The following is a 21,521-nucleotide window of genomic DNA, read 5'->3' as shown; positions in this document are numbered from 1 at the left end:
TCTTTCAATCATAGCCGTTGAAGGATCGGACACCCAACGTGCTTAATAATAAAATGGAGATATATTTTCTAAACGTTCATTTTAAATTGATAATATATTTTTTAAACGTTAATTTATTTTTAATAGGTTAAATAAAATATAAATAAAAAATATATTAAAACAATATAAACGGGTGGAGGGGAAATTTGAAATTTTTTGAAATTTTGAATATAAACGGGTACGGGTACACGGGTATAGGGTACAAGGGCACGGGTACACGAGTTCACGGGCACAGGTTCACGGGTACTACGGTCCGGGTATGCCCGGGTATTTTACCGAAAAACCAGTTCCGACCCGTTTAATGCCCTTACCCGTGTACCCGTCCTATACCCGAGCTCGAACACGGGTACCCCGGACATAGGACACGGACGGACCGGGCACAGGCTGCCCGCCTCGGATTTTGTTAATACACTATCCATAACACATAAGCCTTACTCTTTAGTAGGAATATATATTAGATAACCAAATCTTTAGATAGAAAAAAGGTCGTGCTTTTAGAGGAAGAAACCTCACTCATAGTGGGAATTCATATCCTTGAGGTAACAAAATATTTCTGATTAGATCCAAACAGTCAGATCAGAATTCACAGGAATATTAAAAAGTCAATTTTATCTCGAACTGGATTAATCAGAATTCTAATGGATGGTCCGGATCTTAAACTGAAATATTCTGTTACCTCAGAGGATATGGATTCCTCATAGTGGAGCGCCTAGTGGATTGAATTCGGGTAGGGTACGGGTAGGGCGGGTAGTCGGGTAGGGCGGGTACGGGTAGGGTGGGTAGTCGGGTAGGCGGGTACGGGTAGGTCGGGTAGGGTTTTAAAAAAGTGTACCCTACCCGTTTCAAACCCGTGCCCGTCCCGGGTAACGGGTACCTCGGGTACGGGTAGTCGGGTAGGGCGGGTAGGGTACGGGTATTTTTTTTTTTTTTTTTAATACTGTTTTTTAGTTTTCTTTTCTGTTTTTAATATTATTTTTTTCGGCGGCAAAATAATTTTGAATTTTGAATTTAAAAAAAACGGGTAAACGGGTAAAGGGTAATGGGTAAACGGGTAAAAGTACACGGGTAAAAGGGTAAAGTAGGTCGGGTAAACGGGTGCGGGTACGGGTAAAACGGGTGCGGGTAGACGGGTTTCGGGTACGGGTAAAACGGGTACGGGTTGGGCGGGTTTTTTCCCGAATCATTGAGTCCGGTCCGTCTCAAACCCGTACCCGTGTACCCGTTTACCCGCCTATACCCGGGCACGGGTACGGGTACCTCGGGTAACGGGTACGGGTCGGGTAAAACGGGTCATACCCGTTCGGGTAAAAGCAAACCACTAGGAGCGCCTGAAAGAAAAAGAAAAAAAGGTTTATCCCTTCTCATTTACTTATCTGCTTGTTGAATCATGGTGTGATACTAATTACCGTATCAATATCTATATCTATCTATCTATATATAGAGATATAGGTATAGATATATAGAGTTGAGCTAAAATGAGTCATGGAATAAAACAATTTTTTGCTCCATGACACTATATTTTTATTTAGAAAATTCAAACAATCTATTCAAACTGCTCAACACGATCTCCATATTGAAATGTGCTTGGAGACCAAATTTTATATTTTTTGGAATTTTTTTTATTATTTATTAAGCCATATTGAAAATCACTGATCCAGTGGTCTAGAAATTTTTATTGTTTTTAAACAGTAATTTTCAAAGTGGCTTAATAAATAGTAAACAAATTTCAAAAAATATAAAATTATATCTCCAAGCACATTTCAATATAGAGAATATGTTGAAAGGTTCAAATTGGTTGTTTGAATTTTCAAAATGAAAATATGGCGTGTAGTATAAACGTGTTTTACTCTATAACTCATCCAAGTCAAATATATATATATGTGAGGAGGGTTCAAATGCCTCCATTTTTTGTGCCTCCATCATACCTCTATTTTTAAAAACTTTAATAACTCAAAATTTAAATCTTAAAATTAAAAATAAAACCGTTGGATAAGAACTACATCATTTTATCTATCCACGTGTAAAAAATTATGGCATTTCAACTTTGTTTTGGTTGTTATCTTGCGCTTGTAAAAATGTATATTAATGTGGATAATTTCTAGACGTTGATTTTTTAACTTATTGATTCACATAAAAGCAAAATCAAAATGTGATGATTTTTTATGAGCACAGAGAGAAAATAACATAGATCACATCTAACAGTTTTATTTTGATGTTTAAGTTTTAAACTTTGAGTTATTTAAGAGGCACAAAAAATGGAGACATTTGAACCCTCCTCTATATATATAGGCTGTGGCTAATTTGCTGCCGGCAGCATTTCTGCCGGCGGTGCTGCCGCACATTTTTCTGTTTTGTGATGTCCAAACAACAAATCCAAACAGTTAGATGTTTAATCTATATTATAATCTACTTGCAGACCAAATTTTATATTTTTTTTGAATTTTTTTACTATATATTAAGCTGGTTTGAAAACTGTTGATTTCAATGTTGCAGAAATTTACTGAAATCAGCGGTTTTCAAACCAGCTTAATATATAGTAAAAAATTCAAAAAAAATATAAAATTTGGTCTCCAAGTAGATTATAATATAGATTAAACATCTAACGGTTTGGATTTGTTGTTTGGACATCACACGGCTAAATATAGCCTCGGCAGCAGCTCTGCTGAAATGCTGCCAGCAACAATTTAGACAGACCCTATTAACTAAACAATTTAGACAGACCCTATATATATATATATATCAGATCTGCGCGTATTTTACTATTAACTAAACAATTATAATTTAATAATTAACTTTTCGGGGTACATTATGAATTGGTAGTCAAATATTGGGTGCAATATTTAGTGTCGAACAATGTGTCCACGCCGACATTTTTATTTTTACTCCATTAAAAAATCATTTTAATAATAATAACCAAAGTGTAGCAACAATTTTAAAAATACCCCACCAGTGGAAATTTTCCACGGACTGAAATTTTAATTCCCATTTTTTTTTATAAAACAGAAATTTGTTTTTATTTTTTGTATTGAAATATTAGAAATGTTGGATATATTTCTTTGAAAATAGATGGAATACAATATAATTTGATTTATTAGAAAGACTGTAACAAATAACCCGGATCAATAATTTTCAGGTCGGATTTTTCGCGGCTGTAAGAAAAATTAATATATTTCTGTATGTGTTATTGGAAAAAAATAAAAATGCTTAGATTCTGAGTTATTGATCCCGATTCAAAAGTCACTTCTATGTAATCTAGAAAATATTGTGATCCTTCTAGGACATTTAATTTATAAAAAATTGTATCTATTTTGAGAATTCTTTTTGAATAATAATTATTAAATAACTTAAAGTTTTTATTTTTTTTCAAAAATAGATACAACTTTTCATAAATTAAATGTCCTAGAAGGATCACAATATTTTCTAGATTACATAGAAGTGACTTTTGAACCGGATCAATAACTTAGAATCTAAGCATTTTTATTTTTTTCCAATAACACATACAGAAATATATTAATTTTTCTTACAGCCGCAAAAAATCCGACCTGAAAAATATTGATCCGGGTTATTTGTTACAGTCTTTCTAATAAATCAAATTATATTGTATTCCATCTATTTTCAAAGAAATATATCCAACATTTCTAATATTTCAATACAAAAAATAAAAAATAAAAACAAATTTCTGTTTTATAAAAAAAAATGGGAATTAAAATTCCAGCCCGTGGAAAATTTTCACGGGTGGGGTATTTTTAAAATTGTTGATAAACTTTGATTATTATTATTAAAATGATTTTTTAATGGGGTAAAAATAAAAATGTCGGGTGTCCATGTGCTTATTTTTTGGTTTAAAAAATGATGGTTTTTTTTCTTTCTTTCCGTAGACTTAAGGTATTATCAAAATAATTAAAAAATCAATTCTATTATGAATTCTGCGGCTTTCTCTGTTCCTTAATAATTACTGAATAAATCTTGCGACATGACATGGTGGTTATGACCGGGAGCACAGAGGGCATGTCTAACTCTCTTTACGACTTTCTTTCTGACCAGTGACCACCTCCATTAATTGTTTGTGTTGGATAACGACCGGTTACATTTCATCGGATCTATTTGTCATGCTAACAAATTGAGAAGGTTTTCAGTATCTCATGTTTTTTTTTAATATTTTTTCATGTTTTATATTTTTATCTTTATTTTTAATTTATTTTTAATGTTTAAATTATCGATCCGAACCGCTTAATATGATATTTATATTAAAATATATTTGGAGATCAAATTTTAGAATTTTAGAACTTTTTAATACTTTTTAAGATAGATACAGCATTATTGTTTATGGACTGTACATAAACCGTTGATTTTGTATTTATCTTAAAAATTATTAAAATAAATTTAAAAATTATAAATTTCATCCTTGAGTATATAGTATGGATTGTATATTAAGCAGTTCAGATTAGCTGTTTGAACTTTGAAAATAAAAATATAAAATGTGAAACATGGTGAGATATAAAATACACAAGATATTGGAACCCTTCTCAATAACAAATAGTTTATTAAATTTGTAATAATAAATTGGTGCCGTGTTTTATTAATAGTACGAGTAGTATAGGAGCAGAACTAAAGAAAATAAATTAAGAGGACTTAATAAATTATTGTAGTGTAATTTAATTTTACAGAAATGTTCCTGTACCCCAAGCCACCAAATTCGAGCTCGTCCCCGAATTGGTTTAACTGGATTTAACCGTCCGCTAATAAAGGTAATTTATTAATTTGCCATTAATTAACGAATTACTGTTTTAACGTACTGTAGTTTTAATTTGATTGTTTTAGACATTAGTTTTGCATACTTTTGTACTGTGTTTTAATTTTGTGAACAGTTTGTTAGGAACAGTTGTAATCACCAATCTCCGAATTAGTCCCCCAGATTGTTAACGGTTCTCTAATCATTTTCTAACTAATTAAGTACTTTAACTAGTTAAACTAGTTATAAGTACTTTAAAGTACTTTAGTGTACTTTAAAGTACAATTTAAACCCAGTTAGCTCGGGAACGCGATGAGAGATTTGTTCTAATTTTAATTATGCAAATTGACAGCTTTTGATATTTAATAACTAAAAAAATAGTCTTCATTTTGAACAATTAATCTATTAAATGAAGATTTTTCAATGTTTGTAAACACATGTTTATATGGGGCTAGGCTACTATGACATTGGTGTTATTTGAAATTAAATAACACAAACTTTTAAACCCTTAGATCTGCCTTGAGATTCGTACAAAATAAAGTGCTTGAACAGTAAAAGCGGATATTACGAATCTCAAGGCAGATCTAAGGGTTTAAAAGTTGGTGTTATTTAATTTCAAATAACACCAATGTCATAGTAGCCTAACTCGTTTATATGCACATGTTAATTTTAATTATGCAAATTAACAGTTTTTGATATTTAATAACTAAAAAAATAGTCTTCATTTTGAACAATTAATCTATTAAATGAAGATTTTTCAATGTTTGCAAACACAAGTTTATATGCTTTAAAATGTGTTTGAAGAATAAGCTTTAAAATGTGTTTGTAAACACAGATTTATATGTTTATAAACACAGATTTTTCAATGTTTGTAAACACAAGTTTATATGCTTTAAAATGTGTTTATATGCACAAATTTTCAATGCTTTATTTATGTTGTTTGCTTGCCAGTACATATTGGTTTACATGCTTTACTTGTTCACATGTACTGTTCCTGACACATTCGTATAAGTCTGCATTTCTTTTTGGCTTACAGAACTGACTCCATCCTCTTCGCGCCTTCGACATTTCTTATATTGAATCCATTATTTGGAGGTACATTATTTCCTTTTTCCTTTGTATTCCAATTTTCTTTCTTTTTTGTTCATATTTCTAGAAATATATATATATATAGGAGATGGAATTGTCAAAATCCAATAACATTCTTCTTGATGCATACTTCTGTACAAAATTGCAGACTTCTGTACAAAATTGCAGACTTCTTATTGATACTTGTTCACAAGTATTGATATTGGTGTTAAGCATGTCTTAGAATCTGAAACAATTCACAGGTATTGATATTAATCAGAGAATTTTCAATGCTTTGTTTATGTTGTTTGCTTGCCAGTACATATTGGTTTACATGCTTTACTTGTTCACAGGTACTGTTCCTGGCACATTCTGCACAAATGAAAAAAAAACATGTGCTGGGGGACGCCCTTGGAGATTAGTACAAATTTAGAGTTGTAAATTTCGTGCTCGGAGACACGCTTGGGGATTGGTTCAAATTTAGAGCTGTAAATTTTTACTCGGGGACGAATTCGGGGATTCGTTTTTGTTTTAAAAAATGAAAATTTAACTCATTTACAATGAAAGTTAAACACTTGAATACAGTTGATTAAACACTTTCCTTTATATGTTTAAATTATACGATTGTTTCGCTGCATTTGGTTGTGCTTTTGTTACAAAAATTTAACATAGCATTTTTCTCTTCATGCAGCGAAATTCTATATAATAAAGAAAGATTGGTACTGTTATTGCGCTGTATGAAGTAAAACCTGATTTTTTTGTCGCCGACATTCTAGAAGGTTGGAGGACGCGAACGGGTACTTTGTTTGGGTACAATTATCAGCTTCCTTAATTTTAAAAGGGTGTTGAAAAATATTAAAACTTGTAAAAATTATAAATTGCTAAGAACAAAATTATTAGTTTCTATTTCAATTTATAGGACTCAGTACCCTTTTTTACTATCTTAAAAATGATTTTAGATAAATGGATTGGATACGGGTCCGAAAATTTTGTCCTGTTACGGATCGGACCAGCTGGTCATAGATAAATCAGTCACAATCCAAATATCCAATCGGACTTGGAAAATGATTTTGTTGTTAAAGTTATTTTGAGTGTTTGCTGTTTCAAGCAGTAAGAATTCTGTTCAAGGGTGGAGGCCTAAATTTCTTGAATGGGAGTAATTTTTTTTTTACTAAGAATGATAAATAAGAGAGAATATAAAATAAGAAGTGTCACATTGTGAGCTTTTGATTTTTTTTATTAAAATAAAGTTCTAAAACACTAAAAATTCTTCAAATTATACACAAATCATTCTTCTTCTTCTTTTTTTTTAAAAAAAGAATGGGTCAATAGTATAAAATTTCACAAAAAAAAATATGGGAGTCAATTTCTTGTACATGTAACATTTTACTATAAATTATAGAACAAAAGTCTACTTCATTACTAGTTTTTGAAAAAAATAGAGATCAATCGACCCTCATTCTACACTACTACCTCTGCCTCTCGTTCAAATCCACGGGTTTCGGTTGGTGTTATTTTTAAAATTAAGTTACGCATTTTCTTAAGGCAAAAAAAAAGATGTATATCCTTCAAATCTTTATTCTTTGTATCAATCAAAATTTTAATTTGAACATTCGCCCATCCAAACCTAAAAAAATTTGTATATTTCTCTAAATTTTAAATATTAACAGGTTGACAGTATAAATTAATTAAGAATAATCGTAATCATTCTTAATCAGGGATCTGGATTGGAAACAAAGGTAGAATTGCATGCTATAATTAATATGACGTGTACCTAAGAAATTGAAGTAATTCCTTACTATGAATTAAAAGTGCAATTTTCTTACATGAAAGATTTTTTCTTTGTTATATTTTGACTTCATTACATGGTTAAAGTGCAATAATTACATAGAACCTCTATGACGCATTTTAACCTTCTAATATGAAAACATAATCAGAAATTAGAACAAGTCTTTTTGAGTGTGAACCTAATGGGGCCCGGGTCCAGATGGTTCCCTTTCAAATTTTATCAATTTTTTTGAAAATTAGTTAAGGAAAATATGTTACAATTGTGTATTCATTTTCATCATCACACACTAAGGTTAGAGAAACTTAATAAGTTCATTATTTGTTTGATCTCTAAAGATAAAGATGCTAATACCATAGCTAAGTATCAACCTATTAGTTTAGTGAACCGCAGTTTCAAGTTGATTTCTAAAATCCTTACTCATAGACTAGGTAATATCATGAACAAGATTATTGATCCTTGTCAATCTGTATTTTTACAAAATAGATATATCTTAGACAATGTTGTACTTCCAAGAACTTGTACACTTTTGCAAACACCATAAAAAATCAGAAGTAGTGATCAAAATAGATTTTGCCAAAGTATATGATACAATTCATTGGACATATATGTTAGAAGTTATGCATAGTAGAGGTTTTGATATCAAGTAGATCAATTGGATTCATAGTTGGCTTGTAAGCTCACAATCATGCGTTAATATAAATGGAGAATTAACTCCATACTTCTTCTGTAAAAAAAAGGGTTCGACAAGGGGACCCTCTTTCCCAATTTCTTTTTATATTACCTGCTGATGTTTTAAGTATAATTTTTCATAGAGGAGGGTTCAAATGCCTCCATCATGCCTTCATTTTTTAAAACTTTAATAATTCAAAATTTAAAACTTAAAAATCAAAATAAAACCGTTGGATATGATCTATATCATTTTATCTATACACGTGTAAATTTTTTTGACATTTCAATTTTATTTTGGTTGTCATCAAGAGCTTACAAAAAACGTACTAATTTGGATAAGTTTTAGACGTTGATTTTTGAACTTATTGATTTACATAAAAATAAAATTGAAATGTGATAATTTTTTATGATCACATAGAGAAAATAACATAGATCACATCTAACGGTTTTATTTTAACTTTTAAGTTTTAACTTTTGAGTTATTAAAATTTTAAGAAATAGAGGCACAAAAAATGGAGGCATTTGAACCCTCGTCTTTTTCATAAAGGTAAAATTGCAAATGTGATTAGAGGTTTAGGTCCTAAGTGTTTTGATAATAAGAGTATTACAAACTGCTATTATGCAGATGATACGATATTGTTTTTAGAAGCATCACATGAGGTAGTCGAGGCAGCATGGTGGGCCATGCAAGCATTTGAAGCAACCTCAGGAATCAAACTTAATTTAGATAAAACCGAAATGTATTTTATTGGAGAGGAACCTGACACTAGTTTAGCCAACACTTTTAGATGCAAAATTGGACATTTTCCCATGAAATATTTAGGTTTACCTTTGCACGATAAAAAACTTTCTATAGCTGATTGGAGATTCTTGATAACCAAAATTGAAAAGAAATTGAACAATTGGAAAGACCAACTTCTATTTTTAGGAGGTAGACATACTCTCATTAATTTCGTTTTATCAGCCGTACCTTTATATGCATTTTCCCTTTATAAAGTACCAGAAACTGTGATTTCAGATATAGATAAAATTAGACGCCGTTTTTTATGGCAAGCTACTGACAAAAAAGGAAATATTCCTTATTGAATTGGCCGGCTGTTAGGGTGTCAATGGCACCTTTTTACCCATTTACTCGACCCGTATCGTATCCAAAAACACGGGTAAGGATAAGATTTTTTTCCGTTAGGTAATTGGGTACGGGTAAGGGTAATGATTATTTTCCGTTATCTTACCCATTTTCGTATAAGATAATTTTTAAAAATAAAATTATTTATATATAGATAGATAGATAGATAGTTATTTGTATGAAGATGATACATGACACACTAAAATTTTGTATTTTATTAAATTTTCATAATACAAATTAGTTGTATTCATTATTTTTTTCTTATCTTAAAAAATATTTTATCAAAAGTACAAATTGAAATGTTAATGACACTTTTTTATTCGTTTACTCGACCCATACCGTATTCGAAAAGATGGATAAGGATAAAGATTTTTTTCGTTATCATAATGGATACGGGTATGAAAATATCTCCACCCGACCTGTATCATACCCGTTGACACCCCTACCGGCTGTATGTAGAGCAAAAGAATTTGACAGGTTAGGCATCTTAGACTTACGAGATATGAACATCTCATTATTAGTCAAGTGGTGGATTAAGTATAAAGACCCCAACTATCACTCCAATTGGAAAACTTAGATAACCTACCTTTACTCTAGTTATAACTCTTCCATTGCTATCTCTTCATTTTGGTCTGACATTCTTGCATTAGATAATCTTGGTCAATGTAGTGTACAATATGTCCCTGGATATAATTCTCAAGTTTGGTTTTGGGAGGACATTTGGATAAACTCATGTCCATTAGCATTTAGCTATCCTTAACTTTATGAAATATGTTTCTCTAAAAATATAACTATTGCTGATGTAGTCAATTCACATGGGCAAAATGTATTTTTTAGTAGAATCCTTACAAGAATACTCCTTCAAGAATGGAATCACATCCTCAGCATACCCAGTCAGATTTCTTTTACTCACTTTACCGACAAACTTTCTTGGAGATGGGAGTCAACAGGGACCTTTTCTGTGAAATATTTATACAACTTTCTTAATTTTGGAGGGATTGCTGTAGATAACCCTTAGCTTATTTGGTCCCTTCCTATTTCCCCAAAAATCATAATTTTCATTTGGCTTGCCTTGAAAAATAAAATACTTTCTAAGAAAAACTTGAGTAAGAAAGGTTGGACAGGTTCGCTCAAATGTGTGTTTTGTGATAGAGAGGAATCAATCAATCATTTATTCATACATTGTACAATGATAAAACAAATATGGTTTTGAATGGGTAAAAATCAACAAGTTTTCCAATCTTGGAGATCTATGAGAGATATACTCAATTTTGCTAAAACACTACCCCTTGTACAAGGAACAACCTTTTTGATAGTTTTTTGTGCTATGTGTTGGACTATTTGAAAACACCGCAATGAGATTTGTTTTCAAAATGCACAACCTAAAACAGCTCGAACTCTCATTTTACTTACTGTGTCTTTGGTTGTTTATTGGATAGGTCATTCTAAGAAGGATAAGAAGAAAAAGGTTCAAGGCGCAACTGAGCAATGGATGCCCGATACAGACACCATTGCTGCCATTCCACTTCGAATCTGGTACCCTGGAGATGATCAGCTAGTTACTCGTCAGCCGCCCGAAGAGGGGAGTGAGCAGTGAAGCTGCAAGGTCTAACTATATGGCTAACGTTAATGGTAGACAGAAAATAGTAGAGAGACTTTACAAAACCCCCCTCTGAGTTGGTTTTGTTGTTCTCAGAGTTCCCAGTATTACGTATATTTTGCTTGTTTTGTGATGCAAATAGCAGGGTATTGCTTTGTTGGATATTAGCTTGAGTTGTTTAGATGTCTTAGTTGTTATGGCAGAGATTGAGTCTCCGATTTTTGCAGAGGAGCAATATAAGCTTCTAAACTGATATGGATGTATTATTTACTTGTTTCAGTAAATGGAACCGGGCTTCGGCCTTTTTATAAAAAAAAAAAATGAAAACATAATCACAAAATACTAAACAAATGAACAAACAGAACGAAACAATGCGAGATCTCGACTCTATTAAATTATCAATCAAAACAGGAGATACAACAATAAAAATAAGAATCTTATGAGGCTGTACGACCTATTTTACACTACGAACACTACAAAATTTTAGGGGCTTTATAAATGTTCCAATCTACTTTACATTCATAAAATTATGCAAATCCCATGCCAAGAAAGGGGAAATCAAATCAAGATCTTTTAATGATATATGGCCTTGTGGCATGCCCTCAATTGGTGCAAGAACAGAAGCTGATCTGCACCTCCCTTATCATCTACCAGTAGTCATTACAAGAGCATTTCCCATTAACAATATGGTGAAACCGGACAGTATCCCGGATAAACATTTCACGGTCACACAGCCCGGACAGGTACTTAGCCCATGTGTGGCAATCATTGCAAATTCTAGTACTTTTTATAACTCTAATTGGCCGGGTATGATCTGTGCATATCAATCCATATGTAGCCGCCAGTTTCTCAGTATGCCCCATGAGAACCTGCACCTTCTCTTCAGACTCAACATTCTGGTTCACACAACTTGTATCCGGTACATAGCCCATTTTTTTAATCGAGTGTACCAACCATTGTAGCTTGTCCTGTATCTCTTCCATTTCCGGGTGCGTCAACCCCTCTACGTCAAACATGTGCACTTTCTTATTTATCTCAATCCAGCTCCACCCATAGCGGCCCTTTAACCCTAGTACACTCATCATCGTTTTTATGTTCTCCACCTCCTCCCAACGGTTCTCGTTTGCATACATACTAATCATCATAAAATAAATTGCCGGGTTGTGAGGTTCACGTGAGTACAGTTCTCTGGCTGCTGTTTCGGCCATTTTGAGGTTTTTATGGATTCTGGCCCCATTGAGGATTGCACCCCATACACTTGCGTCAGGTTCCATTGGCATTTTTCCCATCAAATCCATCGCCTCATCTAAATATCCCTTTTTTGCTAGGAGGTCGATCATGCACGTGTAGTGCTCTACTGTTGGAGAAATGTTGTATAAATTTTGCATTTGTTCAAAGTACTTCCATCCTTCATCCATTAAGCCAGAATGCCTACAACCTGACAATAAAGCCGTAAATGTAACAGCATTTGGTAAAAGTCCCGATTTTAACATTTCTTCAAAAAGTCTAATCGACTCTTGGCCGTGCCCGTGAGATGCAAAGCCCATGATCATAGCATTCCATGAGGCTGAATTCCTGTTATTAATTCTTTTGAAAACTTCATGCGCAATTCTCAAGCTACCCGACTTACTATACATGTCAACAAGTGCCGTGCCGACATAAGTATCAGTGTCAAATACCCTTCGAATTGCAAAACAATGCAACTCCATTCCCTTTGTGAGCAACGGTACTGCAGCACAAGCCCGTAGAAGAACCGCAACAGTGGTTGAGTTGGCCTCGATACCTTCTTTGAGCATTTCAGATAGTAAATTTAAAGCTTCTCCATATTCTCCATTCTGACAAAACCCAGAGATCAAACATGTCCAAGAGATCACATTAGGTTTGATCCCATCAGATTTGATCTGGCGGATCAGACTCATTGCTTGTGTGTTCAAACCTTGCATGGAATATCCTGCAATTAAAGCATTCCAGATAGGTACATTAGGTTTGAAGCCTTTATCCTTCATTTTTCTGACGAGTTCTAGGGCTTTCTCTAATAGTCCCGCTTGCGCATAGCCCGAAATAAGTGCGTTCCAAGTATATAGATTTCTTTTTTCCATGGAATCAAACACTCTCTGAGAAGAATTTAAACTGCCGCATTTCATATACACATCAACTAGCGATGTACAAATATACACATTGTTCGTGAATCCATGTCGTACCACATACCCATGGATTTCTTTACCATATCTGAGCAAACCCAAATTGCTAATAGACATAAGAACGGAAGTAATGGTATTAGAACTAAATCTAAATCCATTCCTAACAATTGTGCGTAGCACTTCGAGTACTTTGTAGTCGTGACCGTTGTGGGAATATCCTGACAAAATACAAGTCCATGTCACCACATCAGGTTTCAATCCCGATTCAACCATACAATCTAGTAGCTCCAATGCTTCATCTAGAAATCCATTTTGAGAGCAAGAAGAAATAATTGAATTCCATGATACCACAGTTTTATCTTCAATTAACTCAAAAACTTTTCTAGCTTCATCAATTAAAAAGTTCCTAGAATACATGACTATTAAAGAATTACTAACCAATGGATTGTTAGAGAGGCCGGCTTTAACTGCCTGGGCGTGAATCGCCTGCCCTTCTCTTAACGCCTCAACTTTCCCACATGCAGGTAAAATTTTAGATATAGTAATCGGATCTCCAGTTATTCCAAAATAGTGCATCTCATTGTACAATTGCAGAGATTCAGAATGCAATTCCTTATCGACATACAGAGCAACCAATCGATTCCACAATACAGAGTCTTTAATCGGTGCTTCATAAAATATCCTATATGAAGAATCTAAGCGATTACAGTTTGCATACAACTCCATTAGAGAACACTTGATGAAGGTCTCATCAGCCAGCCCAAATTTGATCAGAGAAGCATGAATGGAAAACCCCAAGTTGAATTCATTCAAATCAGAACAGATTTTCAAAATGGAAACGAGAAATCCGACACTGAATTTGATCTTTAACCGATGCAACTCCCGAAAAACCAACAAAAGACCATAAGGGTTGTCAGCTAAAAGTTCTACTAGAAAATCCCATGACAGAGCTCTGGATTTCAAGGCCCTGTAACAAACCGCAGTGGCCAATAGGTAATTATCAAAATACAAGTACATTCTGATCAGCTTCTCCAAAGTAACAGCACAGCTGGTAAAATTCGTAAATTTCAATATTTGCGCATGGATTTGTTTCAAGGAGGAGAGAGATTGCGCGGCCATGGGGTCGCGTGATACATGGCGGATGGCAAGGTCCTCGAGATAAGGAGAAGTGGAAGGGTTGACATGCAAAAGTGCTTCTGAGGTTTGTAGAGCACGTGAGGTAATTGCAGGAGTATATTTCTTTCTTTTTCTCCTGAGCGGGAAGGTCTTTGGATATGGAGGGGTAAATTTGGCAATAGAAAGAGCTTGCTCCATTAGAGAAGAGGTACCTTTAGTTGGGAGCCGGATAAAACTTTTTATGAGCCTCTATCTCTCTCTTTTTGAAAGTTCGCTCGCACGCTGGCGCACACTTCCTCTATGAAAATTGGATGCGGGAAGCCGCTAACCTAAGAAATTTGGATAAGATGCAAGATCTTCTGTTGATGAAGCCTATTGCCCATTATGCGGTCATAATGTTTTTCCTCACGTGTTTTTTTTTACTTTTTAGTTGGGAATTCCCAATAATAACCGTATGAAAACAAAATAATTTCCCCATAGCACCATTAAAAGGCACAAAGCCAGGATTTTTTTTAAAAAAAAAACCATAAATAAGAACAAATAATTTATCAAACCAACTTGATTGCTTTGGTTTTTACAAAAACCATAAGAATCAAAATGACATTTCGGTTTGAAGTATTTTTTTTCGTACTGAATTGTTATTTCGGTCCAAGCCGTTTTCATAGATTTCGAAAAAAAAAATAATGTAGTTGTTGGTGTAAAATTCGTGAAAACACCTCTGACCGAAATGGTAATTCGATACGGGGAAAAAAAGACACTTCGGACCGAAATGACATCTCAATTCTTATGATTTTTGTAAAAATGAAAGCAATCAAATTAATGTGATAATTTTTTATTTATTTATGCTTTCTAATTTTTTTTCCAAAGCCGCACAAACTAATAAAACAACGCTGATTGCACAGCATCTGATTGCTGTTACCTCCCAAAAACTATATTATAATGTAGTGAAGGAAATGATCACGACATGTCACGGCAGGTGATTGAAATAATGGAGGACAGTCACGTCATATCATTATTACAAAATAATTACAAAATATACATAAAAAAGGTTTTAATTACAAAATATACATAAAAAAGGTTTTAATTACAAAATATACTAAAAAAACTGTTTTAAAATAAATTATAATAAAGAACTAATATTGAAAAAATTGATCACATAGTGTGTAACATGATGTGCCATCTTCGATCAAAACGAGACATCATTATGTCATCAAACACGACATAACTGATTATGTTTATTTTTATTTTCAAGTTTTAAATTAGTTTATAGAAAATAATTACAAAAATATACTAAGAAGGTTTTAATTACAAAATATACTAAAAAAAGAGTAAAAATCTGTTTTAAAATAATTTATAATAAAAAATTAATATTGAAAAACTTATCACGTAGCAGCGTGTAAAATGACATGATTAATATCCTTCACTACTAAAACGCACTTGTATAAGAAAAGGAAATATACTGACTACATAAACGGGACTTGAGGATGTATAGCTTTCGGAATAATTTTGGGGCCATCATGTTTTCTCTATAAATTATTAAAAGTTAATTCAACGCAATCTGCTGCTGCTGCTAGGTTCCAAAATATTCTATCATCATAACCATGTTAACTTCAGTTTGGGCATCAATCACAATAGCTACTATAGTAATAACAATGAAAAAAAAAAAAAAAACCTAATATATGTTGACTGATACATCATGCATTCAACAATTAAGCTACAAAAAGAAATTCCATCGAAGAACATAATTGCTGACAAAAAAATTCCAGTCACAATGTCTATAGATATAATGCACTTGCCAAGAAGGAAGATGAGCGCTATTCTTTTTTATTTTGAAAACAAAAAAAGCTTCTATTGTTTCACACTGAACACTAATTTCCAGGTTCTCAACTAGGAAATCGAGCAGAAGAGGAAAAATAGCTACTGCACTTAGTAATTATAAGGTTGTGGTGGCTGGGGTGTAAATGGTAATTGTTGGCCTCCTGGAAACTGCGTAACATGAGGTTGAGGTAGAACTGGGCGAACAGGAAACTGATGAGACACCATGCCTGGAGCGGGAAATTGACTTCCAGGAAACTGCTGAAGTGCAACACCAGGAGGTGGAACTTGACTTCCTGGAAACTGATAAGGTGCAGCACTGGGAGGCGGAACTTGACCTCCTGGAAACTGCTGAGGTGCTACACCTGGAGGTGAAACTTGACTTACTGGTGCATATGATGGAACACCTGGAGGCGGCGGGAGGTACTGGAATTGTTCAACTGCAGTGGCAGGAGCTGCAGTTAGGGGTACATATGCTTGGTTTGGTGAGGTGGGGACAGTTGGCTGAATCCCATTGGTAGGTGATGGTGAGGTGTAGAGAGGTCTCGCCGCAAGTGGCTGTGGGCCCAAGATTGATGGTCCATTGGTTGTCGGAGGGGTGATGTTCCCTCCTGTATAATCTCTGCCTCTATCATTGTTTATCTGGGAAAAAAAAAAAGGAAACACCATTATACTCTCAAAAAAGTAATATAATAACATCATTTAAGTAGCTAGTGGTAGTAATTAAGAAGTGCAGTCACTACTGAAATTTGCTAATACTTGGAAATCTTACCATATTAGGTAACATGGAAAAGAAAATTTTCTTTTACACCTCTAATGTTTCTCACATGGGATTGATGTCAATTCATCCCACAACCAAACAATGCACCAAAAACCAAAGCTGGTACAGAGTTCTAAGCCATATTAGTGTCGGATTTGATCAATACCTTCACATTGAGAGCAGTATGCCGAGAGTATGTCAGATGTAGCTTGCAATATCCTCCTTCATAAATAGGATGCCCTTCTAGGGCTTCTTTAGCCATCATAGCTGTTTGTGTGTCTGACATGAAACAAATACATAAAAATATTTCACGCCTTAGATTTAACCAAATGATTCCAAATTTTTCACTATAGAATATTTTCTAGTTACCAGGGTACTGAATTAGAGCTTGCAATCCTGAACTCTTCTCGAATAGAGCAATCTTTTGAACCGTACCGAATGCAGAAAATACCTTGAAAATGTATTAAACAAATTTTGGTATCAACTTTTGTTACAATTTTGATTAGCTATTAGTACTGCAATTTCTCAACATGTCTCGATCAGCACTTTTTTGTGTTGCTCTGTGTTTTTGATTGACCATTAAATTCAAGGCCAAGGACAATTTAACAGCTTAATTAAGGTAACTTGGTCTAAATCTCCTCTAGAAAACTGAGGTAAATTGGCAAGTTCTGGGCTCAATTGGGCAAAATTGGGTCTGAATGCAGATAAGGGAGCTGATAGTATGACTATCTGACAATATGCTGATCTTACACAGATTACAATACCAATTGGCCTCAAATGATTATACAGTATCAGTGTTCTAAATAGCTAGCTATAGCGGTTTTGGACCTAGAAAACTAAGCTACGAGGTAAAACTGTGCTAATCGAGCTACGGCCGCTATAGCGTGTAGCACGTAGCGGCAATAGTGGTCCGCTATGCTACATGGACTCATGATTTTGCAATTTTAATGGGCCTTAATGTCCAGATGGGTTTTTTTTTACTTTATCAAGCTATATCAATACAATGGAACATGTGCGGGCTATACTGCTATATCAATTAAATTTTGTATTATGCATTAATATATGGTAGTGGTATATTTTGAATATAAAATATATCGATAGTTTTTGGATTAGAGATATTTTGAATGACAATTTGAACTTTGTATTGGTTCAATATGAATATTAGAACTTCTTAATTAATTTGGTGTTTTTTTTCTTGATGAGACATGTTTACTATTAGTAGAAATATAAAATATAATTTTTAAAATAAAAAAACGCTATTTATGATAGCTTTCGCTATAGCTGCGCTATTCGCTAAAGCTTTTTTTTTTGTCTCCCCGCTATACCGCTATAAATGCTATTTAGAACCTTGTACAGTATACATTGGGTATTGGCCAAATTTAAAAAACTGAAAGAAAATAAAGAAGATCAAATTACAGCGTGAAGCACATCAACAGTAACAGCATATTGCATGTTCTCAATTGATGCCAGTAGCACATTGCTCGGTGGCTCACCTTTCTGACCTTCCTGATAAAATTACATTTAACATTAATAGATAATCATTTGAAAACTAAAGTCAGTACATGTAAAAGATTTTTCTCAGAGAGGGAGAGGGAGAGAGAAGGAGAGAGGGAGAGAGAGACTTGGCTAGTTCCATCTATAGCTGATGGTGCAACAGGAAGGTAGGGGTTTGTGTAGTCCCTGAGATAAATTTTAACCAAACAAAGAAAAAGTTTAATTCAATGATAAAAAGATAATAAAATAGTTTACAATGTGCTTTTAGCAAAGAGTATGTCGGCGTAGAAGTAATTGCCACGGATACTGCATAAAAAACCTTCAAATTGACCTGTCAAGGCCAATTCTAAGTTTCCCAAGCATCAATTTATAACCTAGCGTATGCACGCGTAGGGTTTTATTCATGATTAGAAAAAGAAGCGGGAACTTCATTTTTTATAATCTTACTAAATTACCTGCTTCTGTGGCTCTGAAATTTGACAGTCAAATCTGTATGAGCTGAGTATGTTATTTTAAGGTTAACCAGCCCAACATGCTCCTCAAGCAAATAACTACAATTGAAAATTGAAAAAAAAAAAATGTATGAAAGGATACATGAAAGAATGTATAACAAATATATAAAAATAATCAAATAAATAGATAGAATTGTACAAAACAAACGGAAAGAAAATAAGGGATGAAATTATACCTTGGGATAGATCTTCCATCAAGAGCATCTTTAGCAGATGTAGCAGTCTCTGTATCAGTGAATTGAATTAACGCCTACAAACAGATTTAAGTTAACAAGAGAAAGCAATCATAGAAGTTCTTGAAAAATTCACTCAACATAATACACAATAGGAAAGAAGAGAACCTGAAAGCCATGTGTTTTCTCAAAAGTAGTGATCTTGTGAACAAATCCAAAGGCCGAGAAAACCTGGACAATAACAATTGTAAAAGTTACTCACCTAAGAATAGTTACAACAGTACTTGCAGAAAACTATCCAGCTGCATGTGAAAGGAGAGCATCATTTCAATGTTAGTTGTTCTACATAGAACTTTACAACACATGTTCCAAAGAAGAGGAAACTTAAATTAACAGGTTATGGGATTAACCCGACAGAATCAGATTACTTTAAAGGAACAATGCAAACAACCACATACTATAACAGGTCGTTAGCATTAACTACGATGCAATATATAAGAAAGGGTTTGGAAGTTCAATTTTAGAAAATAATTAAATAATTTATCCATCGACTATTAGAAAGTTAAAACCAATAAGATTATGTCAGATGTCATGACCTTCATTCTAAGGAAAACATAGAATGCGGTCATTAATAGGATTATAATTTAAAATTAGATATATTCTAAACTGCTTTCATAAAAATCAACAAAATACTTATTTAACTTGTATTGATATTAAAGCTTGATGAATTCATTTAGTGCCTCAGGTTTCCCACCCCTCGCATATTTCAAAAGAAACTAAAAGCATGCAAGAGGAAAGAGGGAGAGAGAGAGGGAAAGAGCGAGAGAGAGGTGAGAGAGAAGAGGAGAAAGGTAAAGGGTAGAGAGGGAAAAAGGAAGGAAAGAGGGGAAAGAGGAGACAAACACACATGAGTTGCACATGCAGAGAAGCTGCCATCTGAGCTCGTGACATTTATAACCCTGGTAATCCATTCACATCATATTAACAAAGAACTCTTAATTCCTCACAAACTAAGTTCTTTAGTAAAAAATGCCAATATCAGCAAAGAAAAGTTGATTTCTTAAGGCGTAAAAGCTATTATAAATTATAATCAATTAAAACTGCAACGAGGTGAGGATTCCATACCAGATGCAGTACATCAATGCTAACGTCACCAGTCTGGACTCCCTCTAGTGTAACTAACAGCACATTGCTCGGTACTTCTCCAGTGGTTTTGCTGTTTGTTATCTCTCCTCTGTTGGAGTACTGGAGATAGACTGTTTTTCCTCGTATCTGTGCCGGTTCAGTTGCTGTGGAATAGTAAGATATCATAGCCATTGCTTGATTCGTGTCTGCCTGTAATTAACAAAAAGAGGAGAAAATTTAACAAGTCCCAAGAAAGTTCCACAATAAAAGCAAACATGCCCTATTTGCCAGCTTGATCAAATGAAAGCCCCCTTTTGCTTTCCTTGTCTTGCACTCTTTTGTGCTTAGTCACAGTTGCAAATGATATACAATTGAAGCTAGGTTGGTCAGATTGAGAATTGCAGACTTGCAGTAACTGGAAAACTCGAGGATACATCAACGAAGGAATTAATTGGTTGAGGCCCTCAATGAGGTTAATTTAAAGCTTAATAGGCTAATTTGGTGCTTAGTATGCCAATTAGAGAAACTATGATATAAAAATAAATGCAAAGAAGGTGTACTTACAAACTCAATAAATGCTTGGTTTCTATTAGTTCCGACATTGCATTTGGTATTGATAACCTTGCCAAACGGCTTGCCAAATTCTATCAATTCCTCTGCAGTGCACTCCCATGGTAAATTTCTGAGGTGAATTACTTTTGACGGTGGCTGGGTCAAGCGAAACTGTTGGCCAGAGACAGATGTCATCTCACCTTTAACTCAAATATTTCACCTGCGTGTAGATATATTTTGGTAAGGTATGTTTCAATTTATATGACAAGAAATTTTGCAATTATGTCAGGAATCACGATTGTAACGCTCGTGGGCAACCAATTATCATAAAATAAATATGCTGAGCACTGCTGTAGTGGAATTACCATTCCATCGTGAAATAAAACGAAAACCAAATAGAAAAAATAAATACCGAGGTACAAGATACCTATCTGATGTCTAAAAATTACCAATTCAAGAAAAGTATCCATTAATTTCAACAATCACAAGCAACAAAATTTAGGGTTTCGCCAACAGGCACGAAGGCCAAATATGACAATTTCGAGAAAGAAAAGAAAATGGTGATGGTCAACAGTTGCGTACCTACGGTTTTCTGACGCACGGCGTGCGACAAGAGCGAGCGAGCGAGCAAGCGAGAGAGAGAGGAGGGGTATCAAAGTCGGAAAGAGAGACGGTGTATTGCGAAGTTATTCGTGCGGTAAGGATTTCATAGGATAACTCTCGGGCAGATCAGAACGGTTTTGTTTAGATGTAAAAGGCGTAGACTTTTTTCGGACTAAATAAGACGGATCAAATTCCTATTAGTCGTCT

General features: G+C 34.0%; 2 protein-coding genes and 1 long non-coding RNA gene across 4 annotated transcripts; 1 reads left to right on the top strand and 2 right to left on the bottom strand.

Moving 5' to 3' along the window:
- Window positions 1-11,379: 11,379 nt before the first annotated feature.
- On the bottom strand, window positions 11,380-14,577 carry LOC144562760 (pentatricopeptide (PPR) repeat-containing protein). The gene has a single exon (XM_078312018.1). The coding sequence runs from the start codon at window positions 14,476-14,478 to the stop codon at window positions 11,671-11,673; it is 2,808 nt and encodes a 935-aa protein (XP_078168144.1). The 5' UTR covers window positions 14,479-14,577; the 3' UTR covers window positions 11,380-11,670.
- Window positions 14,578-16,007: 1,430 nt separating this feature from the next.
- LOC144562810 (polypyrimidine tract-binding protein homolog 1-like) lies at window positions 16,008-21,441 on the bottom strand. 2 transcript variants are annotated; one of them, XM_078312102.1, is made up of 12 exons: window positions 21,294-21,427; window positions 20,724-20,931; window positions 20,160-20,369; window positions 19,942-19,993; window positions 19,203-19,265; window positions 19,038-19,111; window positions 18,805-18,900; window positions 18,478-18,535; window positions 18,272-18,361; window positions 17,225-17,306; window positions 17,022-17,134; window positions 16,008-16,737 (listed from the first exon to the last, which is right to left on the bottom strand). In XM_078312102.1, the coding sequence occupies exons 3-12, from the start codon at window positions 20,171-20,173 to the stop codon at window positions 16,207-16,209; spliced, it is 1,173 nt and encodes a 390-aa protein (XP_078168228.1). In that variant the 5' UTR covers window positions 20,174-20,369; window positions 20,724-20,931; window positions 21,294-21,427; the 3' UTR covers window positions 16,008-16,206. The 2 variants fall into 2 exon arrangements, with proteins under 2 accessions (XP_078168228.1, XP_078168227.1); XM_078312101.1 differs by lacking the exon at window positions 19,942-19,993 and having other exon boundaries at window positions 21,294-21,441.
- LOC144562811 (uncharacterized) lies at window positions 17,533-18,409 on the top strand. The gene is made up of 2 exons (XR_013514213.1): window positions 17,533-17,643; window positions 18,212-18,409. It is a non-coding gene; the product is annotated as an uncharacterized LOC144562811 (long non-coding RNA).
- Window positions 21,442-21,521: the final 80 nt, after the last annotated feature.

Source organism: Carex rostrata, chromosome 12 (assembly GCF_964058835.1).
Source record: "Carex rostrata chromosome 12, lpCarRost1.2, whole genome shotgun sequence".
In the NCBI taxonomy this organism is placed as follows: domain Eukaryota; kingdom Viridiplantae; phylum Streptophyta; class Magnoliopsida; order Poales; family Cyperaceae; genus Carex; species Carex rostrata.
The sequence above is the reverse complement of the archived record's forward strand: the minus strand, read 5'-3'. Positions and strand labels throughout refer to the sequence as shown.